The sequence below is a fragment of the Crocodylus siamensis genome, chromosome 11 (genome assembly GCF_052110815.1).
Source record: "Crocodylus siamensis isolate JL-2025a chromosome 11, ASM5211081v1, whole genome shotgun sequence".
Classification (NCBI taxonomy): Eukaryota; Metazoa; Chordata; order Crocodylia; family Crocodylidae; genus Crocodylus; species Crocodylus siamensis.
In genome coordinates, this window is record NC_143405.1 from 26,498,537 (window position 1) to 26,525,413 (window position 26,877).

A 26,877-nucleotide genomic window follows, 5' to 3' on the forward strand; every position below is an offset into this window, starting at 1 on the left:
TGGGGGATCACCTTTCCCTGGTGTTTCTATAATAGCCTAATTGTGGGTTCAATTAAAATAACATGTTTGTTTCTAAGAGTGCCCAGTGTGTCTCCCGCACCACTCTCTGACAATTGCCATGACTTCTAAAAATTCTTTGTAGTGATGCCAACCATCAAAATTAAATTTCATTAAATAGCTAATGTCCCCAAAGGATTTCCTAATAAAGCCTGTGTCTGTGGGTTTCTTTGTTCATTTATTAGGCTATCTGGGAGTGTGCGGTACAGGAATTAAGACCTTCAGTCTTTCGTACAGGACAGCAGAACTATTCCCTTCCCAAACTAAAAACTAATTACAGGTTCCCCAAGTTCAATTTGAAGTTTAAAAGCTCAGAGCAACCTGGGATTGCACCTACTGCAAACCTTCTTCTGCCCAAGGAATGAACCACTCAGCTGAACAGCAGTCACATTTTTGAACTGGCCTTTGGACCATTTGCTGCTCTAGGGCAGGGGAGGTCAACTGGGGGTACGCATACCTCCAGGGGTACTTGGGAAGGCCCTAGGAGGGGCACTCTGAAGTGCTTTGGGTTAGAGTACAAGGCAGTTGAGGGGAAAGAGACTTAACGGTGGGGGTCTACTACAGACCTCCCAACCAGGGAGAAGAGTTTGACCAGGAATTCTTAGGTCAGCTCACAGAGGTAGCAAAGTCTAAGGATGTGGTAGTCATGGGGGACCTGAACTTCCCGGACATCTGCTGGGAAGAGCAGTCAGCCAGGTCTGACCGCTCGCGTAGGTTCTTGGCCAGAGTGCAGGACCTCCATCTAACCCAGGAGGTGCACAGCCCCACCAGGGGAGATGCCTTGTTGGACCTAGTGCTGGCCACGGGTGATGACCTGGTGAGGGAGCTGCAAGTGCTCGACCACCTGGGCGACAGCGATCATCGCCTGCTGGAATTCACCATCCAGCGCAAGGTGGCAAAAGCCTGCAGTAAGGCAGCGGCCCTAGATTTCAGGAGGGCAAACTTCAACAAGATAAGGAGGATAGTTGGGGAAGCGCTGAGATCCCAGAGGGGAGGGGAGCCAGGTGTCCAAGGAGAGTGGTCGTTCCTTAAGGAGACAATCCTCCAAGCCCAAAGGGAGGTAATCCCAACGAGGATCAAAGGGAGCCGGAGAGCACAGAAGCCCCCATGGCTCACCAAAAGCATCCGGGAATGTCTCCTTGCTAAAAGGGAGGCGTACACCCAATGGAAAGAAGGGGTCATCACCAGGGATGACTATACTGCAGTCGCTCGGGGATGTAGGGGGGCAGTCAGGAAGGCCAAGGCAGAGATGGAATTAGGACTAGCTTCCCGGATTAAGGACAATAAGAAGTCCTTCTTTAAATACATAGCGGGTAAAAAGAAGGTCCCGGGTAATGTGGGGCCCCTGCAGGACACATTGGGAAATTTGGTTGTCACACCAGACGACAAAGCTAACATGTTTAATGATTTCTTTGCCTCCATCTTCCTAAGTAGGGACCAGAACAGCCACCTCCCTTCTGGGCCCCCCTCGGGCCCCAGGGGAGGCACACCTGGGCCAAGGGTTAGTGAGGAACTAGTTAGGGAACTTCTGGAGAGGTTGGACGTATTCAAGTCAGCCGGTCCGGATGATCTCCACCCTAGAATTCTAAAGGAACTGGCCGAGGTCATTGCAAGTCCCCTGGCATGGCTTTGTGAGCACTCGTGATGCTCTGGTGTGGTGCCGGAGGACTGGAAGGGGGCCAACGTGGTTCCCATCTTCAAAAAAGGGAAGAAGGAGGACCCGGGAAACTATAGGCCAGTTAGTCTTACCTTGATCCTAGGCAAGCTGTTTGAGAAAATTATTCTGGCACACATCCATGAGGGGCCAGCAGGGGACTGCATGCTTAGGGGCAACCAACATGGGTTCATCAGTGGCAGGTCCTGTCAGACCAACCTGGTGGCCTTTTACGATCAGATCACCAGATCATTAGATGCAGGGGTAGCAGTGGACATAGTCTTCCTGGACTTCCGGAAGGCTTTTGACACTGTCTCTCTCCCCATTCTCATTAAGAAACTGGAGGACTGTGGTGTAGACACCCATACAGTCAAATGGGTCGCCAACTGGCTGGAGGGCCGCACCCTAAGGGTGGTAGTGGATGGGTCCTTCTCAACCTGGAAGGATGTGGGCAGTGGGGTTCCCCAGGGCTCGGTCCTCGGGCCCGCACTGTTCAACATCATCAGTGACTTGGAGGAGGGGGTAAAAAGCACCCTGTTCAAATTTGCTGATGATACTAAGATGTGGGGGGACGTGGGCACACTGGAAGGATGCAACAGGCTACAAACAGACCTAGACAGGTTACAAGGGTGGGCGGATGAGAATAGGATGGGATTCAACACACACAAGTGCAAAATGATGCACCTGGGGAGGAACAACCAGCACCATACCTACAGGTTGGGGAACTCCCCTCTTGTCAGCACAGAGGCGGAAAAGGATTTTGGAGTCATCATTGACTCCAAGATGAACATGGGCCGGCAGTGTGGAGAGGCAGTTAGGAAGGCCAACCGCACCTTGGCATGCATCCACAGATGCATCTCGAGCAGGTCCAAAGAGGTGATCCTCCCCCTCTATGCGGCACTGGTCAGGCCACAGCTGGAGTACTGCGTCCAGTTCTGGGCGCCGCACTTCAAGGGGGATGTGGACAGCATGGAGAGGGGCCAGAAGAGGGCCACTCACATGATCAGGGGACAGCAGGGCAGGCCCTATGAGGAGAGGCTACGGGACCTGAACCTGTTCAGCCTCCACAAGAGAAGGCTGAGGGGGGATCTTGTGGCCTGTTACAAACCAGTCAAAGGGGGCCAGCAGGCATTGGGGGAGTCACTGTTCCCCCGAGCACCGCCAGGAGTGACCAGGAATAACGGTCACAAGCTGGCAGAGGGTAGGTTTAGGTTAGATATCAGGAGGCGCTACTTCACGGTCAGGGCGGCTAGGGTCTGGAACCAGCTTCCAAGAGAAGTGGTGCAGGCCCCTACCCTGGGGGTGTTTAAGAGGAGGTTATATGAACACCTTGCTGGGGTCGTTTGACCCCAGTACTCTTTCCTGCCATGGCAGGGGGGTCAGACTAGATGATCTACTCAGGTCCCTTCCGCCCCTAGAAACTATGAAACTATGAAACTAGAGGGTATGTGTGGGCAGGCGTGTGGGGATTGAGTGCCTGTACCCACCACCTCGCACCTCTGCCCACCAGAAGCAGGGCGGGCAGGGGGGTGAGGGCAGTGGTGCCCCTCTGCAGGCCGCACAGGCACTGCCCAGCCAGCCGGATGCAGAGAGGGCAATGGGAGGGAAGCTTGCACATGGCCACTGCCACCGCCACCCATTACCCCGAGCTCTGCCACTCCGCATCCAGTTGCATGCCAGCCCTTTCCACCCCACCACCACCCCACTCCATGTCTGGCTGCCAGAGGTAAACTTATTAAAAAAGGAAAACCCCTGCTCTAGGGAGTATGGAGGCAGGGTTTGGACTACAGGCAAAATCCTGTCTCTGTCAAACAGAGACATGTCCACTGAGCAGTATTTGCATAGGAATAAAACGAGGTGTGACTGAACCTAAAGGTAACAGAAACTGTAAGTAAAGATGCCATTGGTACAGGGCAGAAGAACCCTGCCCCCCTCTGTTGGGAGGGCCTGGGAACATCTAGGGATCTGCTTCCTAATCACGCCCGAGTCACTGGGGCAATGAAGCTCCAGTCTTCACCCCAACTGTAAGAGGCCCTCTAGAGCAGTGGTTCCCAAACTCTGACAGAGTACCACCAATTTCAAATGATACACCCTTAAGTACTACCAGCAGATTTTTCATACACATAGGTAGCAGACTATGTATTAAAACATCGAAACATTTAGTAATTGTAAAACATTGTCTTAAAAGTTATGCTAGCAATATAAAACAATTGTAAATTGGAAAAAAAGACAGTGTAAACCAGAGGTACACAACATTTTTGGCCAGAGTATTGAAAAAAAATGCAATGTGTACCCTGTAAGGTGCAGAGTACAGGCACACCAGAAAAACAAAACTCGGGTGGAGGGTACATGGCAGGATGCACTGCATAGTAATATAGTTAATAATCATAAATGCCAGGTTTTCTAAAAATTCTAAACATAATGACAATAAATAAAACTTCCTGTACTACCTTTGTTCTTGTGTATTCTTTTTTGTTAAGCATGTTGTGATAAGGGTGGGAAAGAAAAGAGAGAGAAGAGAGAAGAGAGAGAAGAGGAAGAGAGAACGAAGAGAGAAAGAAGAGAGGGAAGAGAGAGAGAAGAGGAAGAGAGAGGAGAGAAGAATAGAGAAAGAAGAGAGGAAAGAGAAGAAGGGAGAAGAGAAAGAGAGAGAGGGAAGAGAAGAGGAAGAGAGAGAGAATAGAGAGGGAGGCTGCCCCAGGGCTTCAGAGACTCGTGCCACAGCAGGGGTGCTCAGTGACGCCAAAGGTGGGGCCCAGCCTGGGCTGTGCAGCTCCATGGGGGTGGAGCACAGCCCCCCTGCACTCAGGGGAACACCACCTGGCTGGGGCAGGACGCCAGGCTCGGAGGGCTCCCTGCTTGGCCTGTGTGTGCCAGGTGCAGCGTAAGCAGGGCGGAGCCCCCCGGGCTGCAACCGGGATCTCCCTGGGCAAGACACCATCTACCTGCCACAGCCAGGCGAGCAGAGGCACTCAACCAGCACTCAGTATGCACATGGTGTCCCGCACAGGTCTGGAGGCAGCAGCAGCGGGGGGAGAAAGACTGTGTGCACTCCCCGAGTCTGAGCTGAAGTGGGCTGTGTGCTGCCCCCTGGATCTCAGCAGCAGCAGAGGGGCAGACGTGGAGGACATGTGCACACTTTGGGGCAGACATAGGGGGCATGTGCCCCCCGAGTCTGAGCTGAAGTGGGCTGTATGATGTGCACTGGGCTCTGCATCACGCTGCTGCTGCTGCCACTGCCTCCAGACCTGCGTGGGATGCCCATGTGCATTACGTGCACTGGCCAAATGCCTCTGCCCGCCTGGCAGCGGCAGGCACATGGCGTCCCACGCAGGTCTGGAGGCAGCACCATGTGATGCATAGCCCAACATGCAGTCTGCCTCCCCCCCATGCTCAGATCCGGGGGGCACGTGGTCCCCATGCCTGCCCTAGGGTGTGCATAGTGGAGAGAACCCCCCTGCATCCCTGGAAAGACCCAGGCTGCCTTTGTGCCAGCACTGCTTCAGGGACAGGGTGAGCAGTGGGCTGCCAGTGTGCTCTGCACCATGCTACAGCTGCCTCCAACACCGCACGGGACATCATGTGCCTGCTGCCACCAGGCGGGCAGAGGATGCAGTACAGCCAGGACGCGCATGGCATCGCGCGAAGCTCCCGAGCCAGTGGCAGCATGGTGCAGAGCCCAGCATGCAGTGGCAGCCTGTCTCTGCCCCACACGCAGATCTGGGTGTCATGTGCTCCCCATGTCTGCCCTAGGGTGCACACAATGGCGGGGAGCCCCCCCGCCATGAGCTGCCCAGGCTCTGACCATTGCACCACCCTCCCCAGGGCCCCATTCACCCCAGCACCTGCCTCTGCTCCGCTACCTCCCTCACTGTGGGGACCCTGATCTGCCCCGCTCTCCCCTGCCTTTCCCCCCGCACACTTACCTACTGGGTGCTGCTCGACATGTGGTATTGTGTTCCTGGCTGTGTGAAGCAGGCTATGTGAAGCAGGTTGCCGCTAGGCTCTGGGTGTGTGCAGCCCCTCCCCCCGACCTTCCATGTACCACTTCCAGGATGTCTGTATACAACTGATGGTACGTGTACCACAGTTTGGGAACCACTGCTCTAGAGGGAAAGGACCAGTATCTGCAGCAGACTGGTTCTGTGGGCAGTAACAGCCATCCCTGGGGAGCACGGCAGGGTTCCAGATAAGGATTATCACAGCTGCCACCCAAAGAGCACTGGATATATGAAGAGTCCAATTACCTGAATGAAAAATGCTTCCATTTTTCATAGTTTCATAGTTGGTAGTGTCAGAAGGAACCTGAGCAGATCATCAAGTCTGACCCCCTGCCATGGGCAGGGAAGAATGCTGGGGTCAAATGACCCCGTCAAGGTGATTATCTAACCTTCTTTTGAAGACCCCCCAGGGTAAGAGCAAGCACCACTTCCCTTGGAAGTTGGTTCCAGATTCCAGCCACCCTGACTGTGAAGTAGTGCTTCCTGATGTCCAGCCTGAACCTACTCTCAGTCAACGTGTGGCCATTATTCCTAGTTACTTCTGGTATTGCTCGGGGGAACAGGGTCTTTCCCATTCCCTGCTGGTCCCCCTTGGTAAATTTATAGATGGCCATCAGATCCTTCTCTTGTGGAGGCTGAACAGGTTCAGGTTAGATTGCTCAGATTTCATGGTCATATAAGTCTCAAACTAATAGCACTGTCTATTGCCAGGCATAATTCCTACAGGTATAGACCGGCTGTCCCTTCATTCCCAGGATTGCTGATACTCCTCAGTCCTGACTTGCAGCATCTCTCGCCCTCCTCCCCTCCCCCTTCATTCTCTCTGGGTGCATCTGTACAAGCTGCTTTACTGCACAGTAGAGTTTACTACTCAGAAAGTTTGCTTGTCTACAAGTGCACATGCTTACTGCACAGTAAACTCTTCTACTCTTGAGTAAATTTGCTACCTGCACTTGCATATTGCAAATTTAATTGCAAGTAGTTACTGCACAGTAGCACATCTAGATGCTAACCAGGAGTAAATTTCCCCCCGGTCAGCCCTGCCACTAGGGGGCCAGCCTCATCCACACCTGAAGGTCCTGGGGCTGGGATCCTCTCCTAGCCCAGGTCAGGACCAGCTGTATGGCAGCCCCAGGCCCTTAAAAGCCTGCAGGCACTGTGGAGTCCTGGGGTATGTGCAGGCAGCCTGTGGCCACTGCATCCTCCTGCACAAGCCACAGGCCAACTCAGCCAGCCTGCCTGCACCCTGGCACCACTCCCTGGCACTATAGTGTCACACAGCTGCCAGGGCTGTGTTGTCCAGCCCCTCAGGGTGCTGGAGCTACCTGCCAGCATCCAGGCCCAGCTGCAGCCAGCTCCTAGCCACCAGGGCTAGCTCTACCTGGCCTCAGGCGGCCCCCAGCAGCCTGCCTGAACCCCACAGCTGCTGCCTGACACTGCCTCACCATGCAGCTGCCAGTCCTGTGTTGTGCCCCTGCTCTGGGTGCTACAGGAAACTGCCCAGGCCCAGCAGCACCAGAACAACTGCACAGAGACCCAGAGAGCCATTGTGGGAGCCACACTGGCATCCTCACTGGTGCCACATGTCACCTCCCAGGGCCCCAACTGGTTACTGGAAGAGACTGGGGATCTTGTGGTGCTGTGGGGTGAGGCTGAGGTGCTGAGACAGTTCACATGGGGCAAGCACCTAACATGCATGTTTATGAGGAGCTGTCAGACTGTATGCAGGAACACAGGCATGACTGGTTGGCATGCCAGTACCATATAAAAGTCAAGGCCTTATGGATACAATGGGTCACTGTGACTGACCACAACCATCAGTCATGGACTGCTCATGAGTCCACGCCCTTTATGTGGCAACTGGATGCTATCCTTGCACCCTGGGACTGTGGCCGTAGCCATGCTGTGTACTGCAGTATGGGCAGCCTGCCCAATCCTCTGCTACAGCCTGGCACCTGCTGTGATATGTCACCAGGGGAGGGCCCCTCAGCCCACCAGCAGCCCATCCCACTGAACTCCCTGCCCCCAGCATCTTCCAGCAGCTCTGAGAACCTGAGCCAGCACCTACACTGCCAGCTCTGGAGCCTCAGCCCTGACCACGAAGCCAAGCCAGCCATGTCACCGCCGGCTGCCAGCAGTACCAGCTCCTCCCCAGAGGGGGCCCTTGCCTGGGAAGCCACACACCGCACCCCTTCGACTGATGATACTGCTGGGAGCCACACGCTGTCACCACCAATAGGGACTGACCTGAGCCACCAAGCATGCCAGCCCCACCAACATGGTAAGCCCTGCACTGGGAGGGAATGCCCTCCCTACCCCAGCCTCTGACCTTGGCCCTACCCTGGCTCCAGCCCCCACTCCCTGCCAGGTCCACCTGTGCCCCTGGGTTCCACCCTCCCTCCCCACCCCCAGCACACAGGGATGTGGGAGACAGTGTAAAACCTTATTAGCATCTGTGCCCCTGCAACTAGATGGGCATGGGCCTCTTGCACATTGAGGAATGTATCAATGCTAGCAGTGGTGTCCTCTAGGGATGTGTAGTGCAGCCACAGATAGCCCTCCAAGTGGCAGCAGAGATTGAAGGGCAGCCCGGGCTTGCCTCCTGCACTATTAAAGCTCAGGGTCCCATGCCAGGTGCACAAGTGCAGCCAGGGCACCATGGCCAGCAGCAGCAGCAGGGCATAGTGGGTTGGGCACCCCTTGGTCAGCACAAACAGGTCCTTGCACTGTGCTTGGGACACTTGCAACAGCGAAACACTGGGCGTGCAGAGCTGGTGTAGTAGGGGGCTGGCCCCAGGGTGCCTTCTTGGGAAGGCTCCTTGTGGGGCGGGTAGGGGCGCCAGCAGCTCCATGTCCCAGTCATCCAGGAGTCCCATACCTACCAAGCCTGGGCACCATGGGCTTGGCAGGAGCACAGGAGTCAGGCTGGCCTGCAGGTGGCTGGAGGGAATGGGTCTGGACCCAGGCAGCAGGTGCTACCAGGAGCCAGGTCTGTCCCAGCCCGGGAACAGGGTGGAGGAGGCAGACTGTCTGCAGCCAGCACCCAGCGGCCCACCCATCCCTGTGGAGGAAGCAGGGACAAGGGGCTCAGCTGGCAGCCACCTGGACCCAGGCCTGCTCAGCCAACTTACCACGGTCCGTGTGCACCCATGCATGCATGACCCCTGATCTGAGGCTGGGCAGCATGCGATCCCCTGATACAGAGCACCTTATCTCAGAAATGTTGCAAACTCTCACAAACAGCTTCTTTTTTATGGCTCTGCAGGTCCTGCAACTGCACGCAGGGGTGAGGCTGCAGTTGACAGCCAGGATGTGGCCTCAGACTCAACACTGCCCTCATCCAGGGCCCTGCAGATGCTCCAACTCTGCTGGAGGACCCAGGACGGGACCCTCCTCCTGGAATGGCTGGTGACAGTGTCAGAGGAGAAGGTGGCAGATGCGCATGCCTAGCAAGTGGAGGACATCCCCTGGCAGAACACATGTCACACACAGGACTTGGACTGCAGGAAGGCATAGAACTGTGTGGAACAGGTGTTCTGAACACAGCTTCTAGGAGCAGCGGCACATGGGGGCCCTGGAGCAGCAGGCTACGCTAATGGCTAGGGCAGTGGAGGCGATGGAGAAGGATTGCCAGGTGCTGGACACTGTCCTGGCTTTGGCATTCTCCTTCATGCCACCTGCTGCCCAGCCCCTGACTACAGTCCCGTCTGGCCTCTGGCAGCTGCCCACCCCCCAACACCAGGCCCCGCTGTGTGCTTGTGCAGAGATCCAGGGCCATCTCCACCAGCCAGGAGCTACTGCACCGGTCCCTGCCCTGGGTCCCCTGCCCCCCTGCCTGGGCCCAGCCACGCTGTTTGCCCTGGCTTCATGTGGCTATGAAGCAGAAGCTGTCTGCAGCAGGGCCAGGACTGTGCACTGGCCCTGCTGATCCTGGCCACTGTCTGCCAAAGGGGGAGACAGACATATCAGAAGACTGTACCTGACATCATCCTTGGGCGAACCCCAACTGCTGGGCTCACGGCAGCATGCACACCCATGAGGGAATAGCCAGATGTTGGAGTGCTCACTGCTTGTCCCTGGGCTCTGCCCCCTAGGCACTCCCACCCCATGGCTTCCAACCCTGAGAGGGCACTCACAAGCCAGCACAACAATGTACACAGTTTGCAAAGGGAAGAGTGTATTTTACTGGTGGTGCGTGGGGTGGGTGGTGAAAGGGCTCTCTTGTTGGGTGGGGTGTCTGTTACTGGGGAAGGAGGAGGAGGGAATAGGGGGAGGTCTGTGGTTGGGGAGGGAGAAAGGAGCGGGGCATCTGTTTCTGTGAAGGCAGTAAAGTGTTTTTTGGAGAACTTGTTTTCAGTGAGCATGGTGCTGTGTGGCAGGGATCCATGGGCAGCTGTCCAGGTGGGCTACAGTAGGGAGTGCAGGAGGAGATAGTTGGCCAGCGTCTCTCACACCTGGTGCCCTGGCCCCTGCTGGTGGGTGTGTGCCTTGTCCAGGGCCTCAATGTGGGGCACTGGGGCAGCAGGGCCAGCACCATAGCCAACAGGAGCCCGGGATCCTGGCCATCATTACCAGGGGCAGGGGCCAGAGCAGCCATGGCGGGTGGGGAGGCAGAGGCTGCAGTGGGAGAGCCTCCGCATGCTGCACCTGGGCTCTGCTCACTGCTTCCGGTCAGAAAAGCAGCTGGCCAGGGAACAGGGAACAGAGTAGGCCTGTGTGAAGTGGCTAGTACTCGCTTCGGATTCGGCCGATTCGGAGGACAGTGATCCGATTCGGTGATTCGAATCACTGTCCCGAATTGATCACCCAGGCCCATCTCTCCCAGGCTGGTAATAGCTGCCCCAGCTCCCAGCACTTTGAAAGAGAAAGCCCTGACTCAACAGGTGCTGCCAGGCAGGGTGGTGACCCCTGCTGCCCCACACTGCATGGGGGGCTCTGCACAAGCCTTCTGCCCCTGCCCCCTGCTCCCCCAGTCGCCCTCCATGGCTGCCCCGCCCGCCCTAGCTCTGGCCCTTTAAGAAAAGTCAAGGCTTTATGGATACAATGGGTCACTGTGCCACCCAAAAACCCTGCACTCACCATTCCTGCCCAGTGGGGGGCTATCCCCACTGCCTCACGCCACATGGGGTGCTCTTCCACAAGCCCCCCGAAGCTGCTGCAGGAGCAATCAGTTCCAGGGTTTTTCTCGAGTTTTTTATTTTCTTAAGGGCTGGAGCTGGGACGGGCAGGGGAGCCATGCAGGGGGCTGGCACAGCAGGGGAGGGGGGTCAGGGGACTCATGGCAGAGCCCCCCACACAGCAGGGGGTAGTGGGGGGCAGCAGGGATCATCCCCTCCCTGGCAGCACCTGTGAGTGGGGGTTTTTTTTAAAGCACCAGGAGCTGGGCAGGCGGGGCAGCCATGGGGGGGCTGGGAGAGCAGGCGGGGGGTGGGGGAGCAAGCAGGGGATGGGGCCTGGCAGAGGTCCCCCCATGGTCCCCTCCCCCACCCCCCCCTCTCCCGCCCCTACTTACCAGTTCCAAGTCCAGCTGCAGCTCCCTGCTGCAGCCGGCGGGGACTGTCTGAATCATGGAAGCTCTCCGAAAAAAGAATCTTTTCTGAAGATTCAGAGAACTTTGAATCGATTCAGACCTTTTTATTGGTCACCTGATTCGATTCAGATTTGGAGATTTGGCCACCAAATCGGGCTGAATCTTCTTAGAATCAAAGCAATACCTGAAGCTTTGCACAGCCCTAGAGCAAAGCTGCCTTTTGTAGATGGCTGCCAGCCACAGGCAGCTGCAGCCAGAGCCTCCAGCTCCCTCGGTAGCAAAAGGGGTCCATTGCCAGGCCGCAGGAAGCAGGAGCAGTTTGCTGCTAGCAGCAGCAAATCTGCTCCCACATCCCTGCACATGTAGATGCCCCGGGAGCATTTACTCTTAAGTAGTTTACTCGTAAGTGAACCACTTCTGGATCAAATGCACATGTAGATGCACCCTCTGGGATGCAGCTCTACCCAAGCATTCTCATCTCGCCCAGAGGACAGACTACTGATCATGTTAAGTTATGTGAGAATCTCCTGATGTGAGTAAATACCACCAGGAGTTATAACCCCAAATGTATTTTTCATGTGATTAAACATAGGATTTATGTCTAGCTTTCCATATGGAAAAAGCTAATGCATTAACCCAGTACATTTACTACCCACCTTAATTATTATTGATGCATTACGACATTTAGAGACTGTAGCTATAGGAACAGTCCACCCTGAGCTACTCCCAGGAGTGGTTAGGGATGTCATATCATTGGGAATATAAATATCCTGAAATGTACAATGCACAAACGTGGATAATCTCCCCCACCCCACTTTTCAAAAAATAATAATTTCTATGGTGCTAATAGTACTCGTGGATCTAATCTGACACCTCCAAACAAAAACTTGAACTCCTCCATATGAAATCCATGTTGTCCCATGCCCCCCACCCTTCCCTCTTAAACAATGCAGTCTCAGTTTTGACCCTTAACCTTCCTGTCATGGAATAGTAATGATCTCCAAACAGATGATAGGGACAGGAAAAAATGGTACCATAGCTAGATTATATGCACGGGTTAATTTATATGCACAAATGATGGTGTCGGAACTCAGCTGATGAAATATATGTGCACTTCTGAAGAATAGTTTCACTTTTAATAGAGCACTTTTGTAATATTTTAAATCTTTAAAACTTCTGTGTGTTAACAAACCTCGCACACCAGAGAACATTTGCTTTTCCAGTACCTGGTTTTTGTTTAATAAATATTTTATTAATGGTCTAAATTGATTATAAAAAACTGCTAGAGATGAGGGCATCAAATAATCATACTGGGCTCGAGTTTTGAAGTCAAGCACATTCAGACTTTGTGTGTGCCAGAATCAGATGCCTACATAGATTGGCACATGCCCACTGACTGCAAGGCACCTAACTGGCCATGTATTTGTGCCTGTATATGCTTATACATGCACATTGGGTATCTGGGTTTACAAATATAGGCATGCACATGTACTTGCACTGCTAACTTTTGAAAGTTTTACCTTACTAAATCAGTAGTATAACTAGTGGTGGGCAAGGAGGTCACAAGCCCTGGTGCTAAGGGGTGCCAGAACAGGGATAAGCGGGCTCAAGAGTTCAACAGCTACAGCACCCAGCAGCTTGGAGCAGGCAGAAATGGCCAGATACCAGCAGGCAAAGGGTACAAGGCACTGGAGAAGGCAGGTGCAGGGGAGAGGGAGCCTGCAGCCCAGCGGTTAATCCTGCTACTGTGTTAGGTGTTTTATATCATTGCTCAGCATTGGTGTTGGTGGCACCTCAAGTCCCTTGCTTGCACCCCATGAATAGTGGAGAGTGCTTTTGAAATACATCCCTGTACAGCACCTATTTATTGAACTTCACTTAAACAACAAAGCATGTTCTCAGTAAAGCAGCAGAACTGGTAACCTATGAGTAGCACACAATGGGCACATCTACATTTTGCTCTGTGGTGCGCTATGGCAGCATAGCGATCATGTGGGTCTACACATGATCACCTGCTACATAGCCATAGTGGCACACTCCCTGCTTATAGTGCGCCTTTATAGCAACATAGTGAGGAAATCTAAGCATGCACTGCCTGTATGGCAGAGTACCCGCCTGTACTGTGCTGTGTTTTAGTACTTCCTAAAAAGTATTAAAGCATGGTGACATATGGGCATGCCCAATGTAGATGATACAGGTTGGCCTTAAAGGACCCAAACTTCCTCTGGGCACATCTACACATTGCCATATGGCAACATTATTATGGTGCTGTGCTTTAGTACCACGAAGCAGTATGGGTGGGTACTATGATTTACAGGTGGTGCACACTTAGATTTCCCTGCTACATCACCGTAGGAGCACGCTATGAGCAGGGAGCATGCCAGTACAGTAACGTAGCAGGTAATCATGTGTAGACCTGCATGATTGCTACATTGACATAGTGCATCCTACAGCAGCGTAAGGTGTTGCTACATTGCTGTAGGGCAACGCGTAGACAGCCCTCTCTGTTTACAAAACAGCCACCTCGAGGAGACCACAGAAGCTTCTGAAGCTGAGTGGCCCTGGGCAAGCCAAAAGCCAGATGGCCCCTTTTAAAACTCAGAGCCAACCAAAATACTGAAGCTTTTAAGTTCTACAAACAGAGTACACACGGTTTCAGTCTCTCATCACACACTTTTATTTCAGCAAGCAGATGTCAGTGAGGCTTATCTGAATTGTAAGGATCACACTGCAGGATCCATGGTTAGGGGTGTTCATAAGATTTATTTGGAAAAGATGCATTATAAAGACAAAAACAACCAACTGTCATGAGATTGACTTACTGATACACCTGTGAATCTGCTCTGAGTCAGAATTGGGGGAAATTATTAGAAGAAAAGTTATTTTCAAGTATAATTTTCTAATTTATAAGTGTGCAAAATGTCTGCCATTTGAAGTAATTTAATGAAATAGCTGAAATTATTCATGATATTTCACTCCAGATGTCACCCGTATTATCTGGGTTTTTGTGAAAAATCAAAATGTTCATTGCCTAATGGGTAACTTTTTGTTCTTTCTTGTTTACAGGAAGCAAGCAAGCCTTATCCCTCAGACCTGTCCCGCAGCCCTCAAAGCTTGAGTGACACTGGCTACTCATCTGATGGCATTTCCAGCTCCCAGAGTGAGATAACAGGCCTGGTACAGCAGGAAGAGGAGAGGCTGAATGGAACAGGCCTAGCAGAGCAGAGCCCTCCCAGTCCCTCTGAACTTACAAAATTAGAGAGCAGCGTACGCCCCCTGCTGGAATCAAAGGGTATGTCCCAAGACCAGAGCGACCAAGGGAAAATGTACCATGAGATACGGGAAGAGCAAAGACAGAGGCAGAGACCTCGGTCCCTTTCTATCACCCCAGAAGCCTTCGACTCTGATGAGGAGCTAGAAGATATCATGGAAGAAGATGAAGACTCCCTAGAGTGGGAAAACCAGAGAGATCAAAGAGAGAGTATGGAGTCATCAGATGACTTTGGCAGCCAGCTGCGTCATGACTACGTGGACGACAGCAGTGAAGGAGGATTCTCCCCACTACCAACCAGGCCGAAAGGCAGAGACACAGAGATGACTGACGAGGAGTTTATGAGGAGACAGATCCTGGAGATGAGTGCCGAAGAGGACAACCTTGAAGATGAGGAAAAGGAATATGATCATATAAAATACAGTGTCACAAAAAATGGGCACAAACCCGACACAGAGAAAAGCAAAGATCCTTCCTCAGCCAAGAGACGCCTGCCTCACAGCTCTGGCAGTTTGTATGAGGAGGAGAGGAAAGAACTAGAAGCTGCAGAGGGAGATGACATGACTGCATCCCAGGGGGGATTGCGGCGCTTCAAAACCATTGAGTTAAATAGCACCAAGAGCTACAACCGAGACATGGAAATTAGCCAGGATACAGACACCAATATGGACAGGGAGCCAGAACTGGAAATGGAGAGCCTGACAGGCTCCCCAGAGGAACGGTCAAGGGGAGAATATTCTTCCACCTTGCCTGCAACAACACCTAGCTACACATCAGGTACCTCCCCAACTTCTATCTCTTCTCTGGAAGAGGACAGTGACAGCAGCCCCAGCCGAAGGCAGAGGCTGGAAGAAGTGAAGCAGCAGCGAAAAGCACGGCATCGCTCCCATGGGCCTTTGCTGCCAACCATAGAGGATTCCTCAGAAGAAGAGGAGCTGCGGGAGGAAGAGGAGCTCTTGCGGGAGCAGGAGAAGATGCGGGAAGTGGAGCAGCAACGTATTCGAAGCACTGCACGCAAAACTAAGCGGGACAAGGAGGAGCTGAGGGCACAGAGGAGAAGAGAAAGATCCAAAACACCACCTAGTAACCTGTCTCCCATTGAGGATGCTTCTCCCACAGAGGAGCTTCGGCAGGCAGCGGAGATGGAGGAGCTGCACAGATCCTCCTGCTCAGAGTACTCGCCCTCTGTAGACTCTGATGCTGAGGGATTTGATGTCATAGCCTCCAAGCTGTACAAGTCGGGCAGTGAGTACAACTTGCCTACTTTCATGTCCCTTTACTCCCCAACAGAAAAAACAGACAGTAGTTCTAGTTATCCCTCAAGCAAGCCTCTGAAAAGTGCAGAAGAAGCATATGAAGAGATTATGAAGAAGGCAGAAATGTTCCAAAAGCAGCAAGTCCAGCAGTCCCAACAAAGCGTTTCCTATAGTGACACCTACCAGCAGGTAGGATACTGCAGCACAGAAGATCAAAATAATTTTGAATATCATTACATAGATGAGTATAGCTATGACTCCAGGAACTTGGAGTCTTCTCAGTCTGATTACCAGAGTGAACTCTCCAAACCTGGAGCAGTGTACGAGGAAATCCTGCAGACATCGCAGAGCATTTCCAGGATGCACCAGTCCTCCTCCTTTGATCTGGCTCTAGAACAGGAGGAAAAGAAGAAAGGGAGAAAAGAAGTATATCAGGAAAAGCACTATCTGAATGCTGAAAGTGCTTATGCCGATTTGATGAAGCAAAACAATGCTCCACTCACACCAGGCACAAGCCCCACCCAGCTCTCTGCTCCTGTATCTTTTTCATCCTCTGAAGAAAGTGCAGGCAGGGTAATTCCTGATGTTCGAGTCACTCAGCATTTTGCAAAAGAGGGGCATAGTCATGCAAAGCTTCAGAGTTTATCGGCAGCTTCTACCTCAGTGTCCAGAGTTATGACAGCTCCCTATCCATATGCTAAAGGCCCCAGCACTGTCACCACTGTCATTTCCAGCCCAGTGAGTGCACCACGAATCTACAGCTCTCCATCTTTGAGTAGCTCAGACACAACATCTGTATCTACCAGAAGTTACAGTCAAATTAAGAGTACTGCAAGTTACAGCTCTCAGACAGAGGATATCTCCAGAAGCAAGAGTGCTACCGAGGTCAGCGGGCCATCAGCAAGAGAGAAACTCCAGAATATGAATGATAGCAAGACTATGTCATCCAAAATGTACTCTTTCTTCAAAGGCTCCAGCCCACCACTTTCCCCAACTTCTCCTACTCAAAGTCCCACTCATTCGGTCCCAAGAAGAGGGATGCCAGCTAGCCCTGGGATGGGACCAAAATCAACTGCAGAGTTTTCCACTCAAACACAAAGCACAGTTCTCACGTATGATATCCCCACTACCACCAGTACATCAACCTCTTCTCCAATGATAGCCCAAGGAACACAGACACCCCATCGTGCTGGTTCTCCTCGCATTACTAGGCAGCAGTCATCACAAGAAGCTCCATTTATGGTCATTACATTAGCATCAGATGCATCTAGCCAAACAAAGCCAATAAATGTAAACTCCTCCACATCCCCTGCCTCATCTCCAACCAGGCTGAGTCGCCAGCAGACATTGCATAGCTACAGTCAAACAATAATCAATGCAGCACAACTTCAGCAGGAGCAGCTGCAATCCACTTACACAAAGACACAGTCAATGATAGACAGAGCCTCTGTGCCCAGCGGTGCAGTTCAGAAAGTGCCTACCACTTCTGCAGAGAGCCCTGCTGGTGTGTACAGCTGGGGAACGCTGCCTGCAGAGAATATCTCCTTGTGCAGAATATCTTCAATTCCTGGAACATCCAGGGTAGAGCCTGGACCCAAGCCACCAAGCAGTAGTGCTGTAGACTTACGAACAGCTCTGAAATCAGCCCCAATCATCATAACAGACCATGGCATGGATCTCACTTCTCTAGCTACTGAAACTAGAAAATACTGCCTTGCTTTAGAACAGACTCCAAATCGGCAATCAACAGCTATCCAGCCCTTAATCATAAATCTCAATGCCCAAGAACAGCCCCATGCTATTATGGGCACAACCACTACAGTCAGCATAACTGTGGCATCCTCCATGCTTGTGTCTCAGCCAAAACAACCCGCAGTGTATGGAGACCCTTTCCAGAACAGGATGGACTATGGGCAAGGTGCAGGAAGTCCTGTCTGCCTGACCCAAGTCAAGCAGGTAGAGCAAGCAGTTCAAACTGGCTCCTTCAGAGGGAGTGGGAGTGAAACTGGGACCTCTGCTCTGGAAGGAAAACCTGAAGCTGTTACTCCGCAACAAACAAAATTTGCAAGATATAATTTGCCCAATCAAATGACAACGTTTGTGAAGAAAGATGTGCTTATAACTCAGACCAGTAGCACACCGGGTGGTGTTAACATCAGTACAATTCCCAGGCAATTCTCTCAGGATCAAAGCCCAGACATATATAGAGGGGTACCTGTGGAACTGAAAACCCAGGGTCCCCCAGTCAACCTGGGAGGCAAAAAATCACAAGTCATGATGGTACAGATGGATGATATAGCAGCAGGCCCAGTAACAAAAGTGCTCAAAGACGAACCACCAGCTAATGTGCTGGATCTCACAGGGATAAAGCCCGAAAGCCAGGTGGCATGCTGTGATGTAGTGTATAAATTCCCTTTTGGCAGCAGTTGCACTGGAGCTTTCAATCCTTCCCCAAAGATGCCAGAGAAAAAAGCTGGGGACACAGCTCCAACTGGCAAATCTAGTGCCCCATACTATGGAAACAAAGAACAAGAATTGCCTGAGACCTACCCATTCAGAGAGCAGTCAGCCCCAGCTCCAAGTCTGTATGAGGAACACAGATTCTACCCACAAGGCATGTTTGGAAGGCTGTATTCATCTATGTCAGATACAAACATCTCAGAAATCAGCATGAATTATTACCCTGCTAAGGGGGAGCAGCCTTTCCACTCCCCTGCAGGAGAATCTGCAGTGGATTTGACTACAATGAAAGACTCCTACAGCATCAGCTTCACAGAGGGGGGTTACTTGGGCCACGGCCTGCAGTATGGCTCTTTCTCTGACCTCCGGCAGCCCACAGACTTGCTAAGTCACCCACTTCCAATGAGAAGGTACAGTTCAGCCTCAAATATCTACTCTGACTACCGGTACTCACCCAGAGACCTGGCAAATTTCCAGGAGTCTAGTCTGGCCCAGTACAGTGCCACTACAGCTCGTGAAATCAGCCGAATGTGTGCTGCGCTCAACTCAATGGACCAGTATGGAGGAAGACATACAAACAGTCCTGATCTCTTGCAGTATGGGCCCAGTTCTCTCAGTGCTGGGCCAACAGGATCTAGCAACATCTCTGCTCCACAGGGAATCACTCCCATCAAACCCAGCATGATGTACAACACCAATTTCCTGGACTCACGTCAGGGCTTCGGGAATCTAGCACAGTACAATCTCCCTGGTGTCCGTCTGGGAGCTGTCAGACAGATATTCCCTTCCACAGCCACTGTGCGAGCTGCAGATGGCATGATTTATTCCACTATAAACACTCCTATAGCATCAACCCTTCCCATCACCACCCAGCCAGCTTCTGTGCTTCGGCCCATGCTCCGAGGGTTATATAGACCTTACACCCCAGGTAACATCACAGCTGTCCCTCTGGCCAGCCTGACCAGAGTGCCTTTGGTTACTCCAAGGATCCCCCTTGCAGCCCCAGGTCTATACCGCTATTCAGCTCCTTGCAGATTCCCATCTGTTCCCACAACATCAGTGATGGAAACGCCCATGTACCTGGGAAAACCTGTCACCACTGTTGCAGCCAGCACTGCTGCAAGTGGCATCAGCACAGTGCCCACTGCCAAAGCACCAGCTTTCACTGCAGTGGGTGTTCAAAGGCCTGAGCAGGCTGGGGCTAGCACTCGAGATGAGGGGCCTGCTACAGCTTCAGGGGCCCAGAGTACTGCAAAAGAGATCAGTCAGCCTCAGCAGCTAGTGCTCCCAGCCCAAAAGCCACAGGCAGAGCTGCCTCAGACCAGTGTCCCCAGCAAAGGCAGCCTGGAGAGAGAAGAAAAGGAAAAAGAGGAGGAGCGCCAGCGCAAGCAGCAAGAACACATTCTCCAGATAGAGAGGGAGAGGGTAGAGCTGGAGAAGCTGAGGCAGCTGAGGCTGCATGAGGAGCTGGAGAGGGAGCGTGTGGAGCTGCAGCGGCACAGGGAGAAGGAGCAGATGCTGGTACACAGAGAAATCCAGGAGCTGCAGTCTATAAAGCACCAGGTTCTGCAGCAGCAGCAGGAAGAACGCCAGGCCCAATTTGCTTTGCAGAGGGAGCAGCTGGCCCAGCAGCGCTTACAGCTGGAGCAAATTCAACAGCTCCAGCAGCAGCTGCAACAACAACTGGAGGAGCAGAAGAGGCAAAAAAGTACTTTCCCTCCTGTGTGTGACCCAGCAGGGAGAATCCCTCCTCAGGCTGTCACTGAGATAGCAATGGAAATGCAAAGGACATTGACCCAAAATGGACAGTACTGGCCACCCTTGAACCAAGCCTTCATGGCTACCCCAGCTGCAGGGCAGGAAGCGCCAGCACAGCCTCGCTATCCTGGGTTGCAGAGGCCACTCACTAACTCTGCCTCAGAAATGTCCCTGCAGACAGAGGAGCAGTGGGAGTCCAACCGGGGAATAAAAAAGAGGAACTCCATGCCACGCCTCCGGGACGCCTATGACAAAGAAGCCCCACATGAGTCATACGTGGTGAAAAAGATCACAGACAGCAGTGTGCAGACAGATGAGGAAGATAGCGAGGAACGTTACTACCTGTCCCGGCGCCGCCGCACCCGGCGCAGCACTGATTGTAGCGTGCAAACAGATGAGGAGGACAATGCAGAATGGGAGCAACCAGTGCGCCGGCGCCGATCCCGCTTCTCACGGCACTCAGACTCCAGTGCCGAGAGTAAGCAGGACTCCTCCTCAAAAGGCACAGCCAGCATAGGCATCCAAACCATCAGCGACTGCTCTGTGCAGACTGAGCCTGACCAGCTGCTCAGAGTGTCCCCCTCCATCCACATCACTACCCATGACCCCAAAGTGGAGATAGTGAAGTATATCTCTGCTCCAGAGAAGACTCAGCATGGGGAGAGCCTGGCCTGCCAGACTGAGCCAGAAGCGCAGCCTCAGCCAGGCATTGTGGTCCCCCAGCTTACTGTGCCTACAACCATCACACCCTACTCCTCTAATGTTCAGATGGTGAGCACAAGTCCCCTGGACCCCCATGCTATCAGGCAACAGGCCCTAGGCAAGTTTGAGAAGAAGAAGCCTGATCCTCTGGAAATTGGATATCAGTCCCATTTGCCTACAGATTCTCTTTCCCAGCTAATGACCCGCCAGCCTCCCAAATCCCCCCAGGTACTCTACTCCCCCGTCTCCCCCCTCTCCCCACACCGGCTGCTAGAGTCTACATTCACTACCAGTGAAAGACTTAATAAGGCCCATGTGACACCACAGAAGCATTTCACGGCTGACTCCACCCAACACCAGCAGACCCTGCCTCGTCCCATCAAAACCATGCAGAGATCCTTATCTGACCCCAAGCCCATCAGCCCTACCTCAGAGGAGTCTGGGAAGGACAGGTTCTCCTTATACCAGCACCCATTACTGCCAGGCAGCCAGGTAAGAGAACTCTTTGTGCAAATCATGAGCTGCAGCACAAATGTTGTGTCTTCTTAGACTTCATCCACTGCCCAGAACTGGGCAAGTCTGGTAGAGATGTGCAGCTGAATGCAGACAAAAGAGCAAGCCTTTAGGTATGAGAGCAGGAGGGTTTTCCATTGCTCACATACTTCATGATCAGGAGTGTCTTGAGGAACCCCAGTAGCAACATTAATGTTTTACTAAGGAGGCGGTTTATTGCCCTCCCAGAGAGGTTGTCCAGGAATTAGTTATGCCCACAGAAGGGTTAAGCTCCTTCAGGTAAGGACAGCATCTCATCAGCTCAGCATGGAGGTGCTTTCTCCTTAGGCACTGTGTTGGGACACCTCCTGGAGCCGTTCATATTGAATCTTCCCCCAGAAGGGAATTCTCTCCTTTTTCAAGGCCCAAGTGAAACTTATGCTTGGCCTTGAATATATGGCCTGTGGACCTTTAGTGCCTGAAGGAGTTCACAGTGCCTCCTCACTCATTGTTCTTCTCCTTTCCTGATGCGCACACAGTCCAGGCACTGACTCTTCTAAGGCATTGACTCTTGCAGTATTTTGATGGTGCTGCACACAGCTTTGTGCTGAGGCTGGACAGGTGAGTGGGGAGCAGAGGGAATTTCCATCCTAACTCCCCCAGTCTAGAGGGCTTGGAGGCAGAGGAGGTGGAAGGGAAAAAACAGGTAAAGTGAAGCCAAAGTACTACATTTTCAGGCAAAATGTGCCGTAAAGCAACAATAGCAGCTGGTAAAATGGAAGTGCCCCGACACTGGAATTTCATACTTGGGTGAGCATCAGCCCTGCTTAGGGGAGGAATACTGAACAAGTTGCATAGCCCCTACAGGGGCAGGACTCTGCGAGGAATTATTTCTTGTGGGAAAGTCCCCAGACTCGAGTGAGAAGAACCACAAAGCAAAAGGCCATTGAAGTGGTCTGGTGATTGAGTTAAGGAAAAGACAGGCATGGTATGCATGGCTCCTAACCCTGCTGTTGCCCATATAGCAGAGAAGCTCCCTTGTGACAAGTCAGAAAACTCCAGAAATGCCATCCAGCAATGCCCTACATAGCAGAGCCAAAGATAAGCCCCAGGCCTGAAGAACTAAAGCTCACAGACTTGTCTGCTCTCCTCATGCCTCCTGAACCATCTTGCACTGGGGCATTTGGCCCAGTTTCTTCCTGACTTTGCAATTTGTTGGTACAACAGAGCAGTATGATAGTGCTCTGTTAGGGTGGTCTGTAGCAGTCTCCTTCTTTATCCCCTCTCTGTATTAAACATTTGCTACTTTGCAAATGTGTTTATCATCAAATACTGGATAAACAACCCCACTTCTGGGAGATAGTGAGCACATCTGTACCTGACCCTAAATGTGCAGTAGACTAATTCTACTGTGCATTAGCATGCCATGGCAAAAGCTGTGCTATTGCACTAATGCACAGTAGAATTAGTCTACTGCTCATTAGCATCACTAAAAAGGCATGCACTAGCGCTACTGCGAAGTAGCACTGATTACTGTGCATTCAGTTAGTACCTGTTATTACAGGTACTAACTGAATGCACAGTACCTACACATGAATGCATGTGTAGACGTGCCCACTATTGCATATTAATGCACGTGTAGATGTACCCGCGGAGAGTGAAAAGATCCCTTTCCCTGATGCACAGCCTAATACTCTGCAAGCTCATAAAACTAATTTTTAAGAAGCAGGGATCATCATTACAGTCCTTGTCCTGCCCTCTAGTGGTCTTAAGGAAAAGATCTGGTCTATGCCCTCATACAGAATTAGGGTGCTAATACTGTCAGAGACAGGTGGCCAAGATCAGGGTGCCTGGTGGTAGAGAGCACAAAGTATGTGCACTACACAGTCAAAGATGCACACCACCACTTCCCGTGTGAAACTGAACCCAACTACCGGCCTTGTATTCAGTTCCACAGGAGCCCTTATTTTTCTTATCGCACTGACCTCAGAATAGGCAGCATTCTTTGGAATGGTAAATATACCTAACAGGCCAACATCACTTACTGAAGGAAGCAAGAGAACAGAGTCTGATGCCATATTTCCCACTGCTGAAAGCCCCCCACCATTAGAATCAGGAAAGTAGGAAGGGACCTCTGGAGGTCATCTAATGCAACTCCTTGCTCAAAGCAGGCTCATCCCTGACTAAACTACCTGAGATAGGTGTTTGTCTAACCTATTATTAAAAGCTTCATGAACAACTCTCATGTACAACGTCAAGGCATAATGCACAAAAACATCAAAAACCACCTTTACTACAGATAAAATGGGGGAAATGGCACTGTTAATGTCCTGCCATGGCAAGAACAGGAAGTAGTTTGTTAAAATACATTCAAGAAATCCAAGAAAGAGGACCGTGCCCCCACTACAGAGAAAGGCAAAAACTTTCCCTCTTGTGCTATGGGAATAGCAGATAGTATCATTGGGCTGTAAGTACTTGAAAGTCAGAGAAAGAATTAACACTGGCCTCAGGAAGCCTGGAGACTTTCCAGCACAGTTCTACTTTACCTATAGAGACTGACAGCAGGAAGAAGCAGAACCAAAGAAAGGCTTATAGCATGTGAGCCAAGGTCCTCATAAGCAACCAGAGCAACCTAAGAGGCACTTTGTTGAGTAAATGAGATCCTAAGAGTTTGTTGTCTTGCGGATGGGCTGAAGCAAACTGCCTTTACCCTTTTGGTTTCATAGATTTCACAGACATTAGGACTGGAAAGGACTCTGGAAGATCATCAGATCCAGCCACCTGCACCAGGGGCAGGAAGTCAGCTAGGGTCTAAGGATCCCAGCAAGATGTGCATCCAAACATTTCTTAAAAGAGTCCAGAGTAGGTGCCTGTACCACCTCTGGAAAGAGTCTATTCTAGGCCTTGGAGACTTGGAGAGTAAAGAAATCTTTCCTTACATCCAGCCTAAAACAGTCTTGGAGGAGTTTGTGACTGTTGGACCTTGTCATCCCTTGGGGGACTCTGGTAAACAGGCATTCCCCCAGATCCTGATGCACACCCCTTATATACTTACAAGCAGCCACCAGGTCACCCCTGAGCCTGCGCTTTTCCAGGCTGAAGGGTCCCATGTCTCTCAGCCTCTCTTCATAAGGCCTGTTCGCCTGACCTCTGATCATGCGCGTGGCTCTCCTCTGGACTCTCTCAAGCTTCTCCACATCCTTTTTGAATTGTGGAGCCCAAAACTGGATGCAGTACTCCAGCTGCGGCCTCCCCAAGGCCGAGTACAAGGGGAGAATGACGTCCTGGGATTTGCTTGAGAAGCATCTATGGATGCAAGCCAGAGTTTTGCTCATTTTACTAGCCGCAGCATCACACTGAAGGCTCATGTTCATCTTGTGGTCAGTCATGACCCCCCAAGTCCCTTTTGACTGTGGAGCTAGCGAGAGTAGCACCGCTGAGCCTATAAGCATGATGCGGGGCTCCCTCCTCCCCATCTCCCCCCCTCCCCGCCCCCCGGAGGTGGAGTACCTTACATTTATCTGTATTGAATGTCATCAGGTTTTTATTCGCCCACTTTCTAAGCCTGTCAAGGTCAGCCTGGATCACCAGCCTATCCTCGGGTGTGGATGCTCTACCCCAAAGTTTGGTGTCATTAGTGAACTTGGCCAATCCGCTTCTGACACCAATATCCATATCATTAATGAAGATATTAAAGAGTACAGGTCCTAGGATGGAGCCATGGGGGACACCACTAGTCACAGAGAGCCATGATGATTCAGTTCCATAGACTACGACTCTCTGGGTCCAACCTCAGAGCCAGTTCCCCAGCCATCAGACTTCAGTTTGCCAATTTTTCCACGAGGAGATCATGGGACACCAGATCAAAGGCTTTCTAAAAGTCCAGATATATGACATCATAAAAGGCTTTTTTAAAAGTGGTTTCTTGTCCTCAAAGGACTTTTGTGTAAGAGAGACCATGGGAAGCTAAAGAGGACTACATGTGGGTGACAGAGGAAAAAGCAGTTTGTTCCTGGCAAGTCCAAACTGACTCCTGGCAGAGTAGAACCACAAGGGGGAAGGAGGGTGGGTGGACAGCTGCAGGCTAGCTATGGAGTTAGGCAAGGTCTAAGCAAGATGCTAAATGTTAATGTTGCCCCCTCAATGTGTGCAGGTAGAAATGTTTGCACGGGCTGTGATATTGCCCAAATATATATTACTAGTCTTTTTTAAATGTGAAGCAAACCAGATACCCGCACAGGGAGTGACTAAATCAAGTGCAACTTATCTACTCGACTAGTAACTCACCAACCAGTAACATGAACATCTTTAAAGTGAACTCTTCTAATGCCAGGCTCTTTGCAGTACACTTGTTCTAGGCAAAGGAATTCAGAGTGTGACAGAAAACACAATGCTACATACCCGAGGGGGTTAACACCGTGCAGCTGACAAAATGTTCTTTGGAGGGAAGACTAGGGCTGCATGGGTAAACTTTTCCTTCTGCGTAATAGCATGCAATTGAAACACTAAGTCAAAGACCAGAAGCAAAATACCCACCAGATTTTTCAAAACCTAAAGAAGATGCCCCAGAAGAGGCCTGCACTCCCCAGACACCAAGATAAGGGCTGCAGCCCCCATCAGGGCCCTGCTCCCTCGCCGCTCCAGCAGCAGGATCAGGGACCCAGCCAGAGGCCAGCCAGAAGGACCCCTTGGGCAAGGGGCAGAGAAGGGAGTTATCCCGCCCCCCGGCATCTGGTGGAGGGGGCAGGAGGGGGCTTATCCTCCAGTGTTCAGGGTGGGCAGACCTCGCTATGGTGCCCTGGAGGCAGTGGGGGCAGAGGGGGGAAATAACCCCCACTCCCTGCCCCCTCTGCCTCAGCAGGAGGTGCAGTGATACAGTGCTGGGCAGTGTTTCACTGCACCCCCTGCCCCGCCACTGCAGCAGTGAGGAGGGAGCGCCAGGCAGACCCTGGCCCAGGTCCATGCGGGTGGGACTGGGAGGGGGAATTAAACCCCCTCTCTGGCCAGTTCACTACTTCAAACCACTGCTAGTTGCTAGAGCAGCCAGCGGAGACATGCAGGTCTGCCCTAGTGGGACAATAGGATAAGGGGGAGGGGGAATAAACCTCTTCCCTGCCCCCTTCCTGGGGCCAGCATCAGGTTAGGCCCCAGCCCCTTGCCTGTCCCTGCTCTGGCTAGGAAGCAGAAGGGTGGGGGCAGCCATGCTGGGCTGGAGCAGAGAGCATGCCAGGATGCTGGGGCTTTCTAGTTTAACTTAAACCAGGAAGGGCCTGGAACAGACATTGCATGAACTGGTTTGAGCTCAGTCAGTTAAGTCTGATACTACATTCAACCAGATTTATCTCAAACTGGTTTTGGCCATTTTGAAACTGGTTTGTGTGCACTAAACTTATGTTCTGTTACAGGTTTAAACCAGTTTCTGATTACATAAATCGGTGTGTGTGTCATGCCTGTCCCTAGCCAAAATGTTAGCACCATTAAGCGTGCAAACATGATTCACAGGATAAATCCAGGGTTTGCACATAGGAATCCATTCTGTTAAAATCATTCTGCCCTGTTTGACAACCATTGCACTAGAGGCACTTTTCAAACAGTCAAATTGGCAAGCAGCTTATACCAAGTGCACCGTGAGCCAGATGCACAGATTTCAGTGGGTGTAGCTGAAAGCCCAGCATTTCTGAAAAATAGGTTGCCAA

At 51.8% G+C, this 26,877-nt stretch overlaps 1 protein-coding gene across 1 annotated transcript in view; it reads left to right on the top strand.

Moving 5' to 3' along the window:
- BSN (bassoon presynaptic cytomatrix protein) overlaps positions 1-26,877 on the top strand; it is a 515,952-nt gene that overhangs the window by 445,729 nt on the left and 43,346 nt on the right. Inside the window, exon 5 of the mRNA XM_090022461.1 lies at positions 14,309-21,181. Coding sequence (XP_089878587.1) covers positions 14,309-21,181 — 6,873 coding nt within the window. The remainder of the gene's footprint in view (positions 1-14,308; positions 21,182-26,877) is intronic.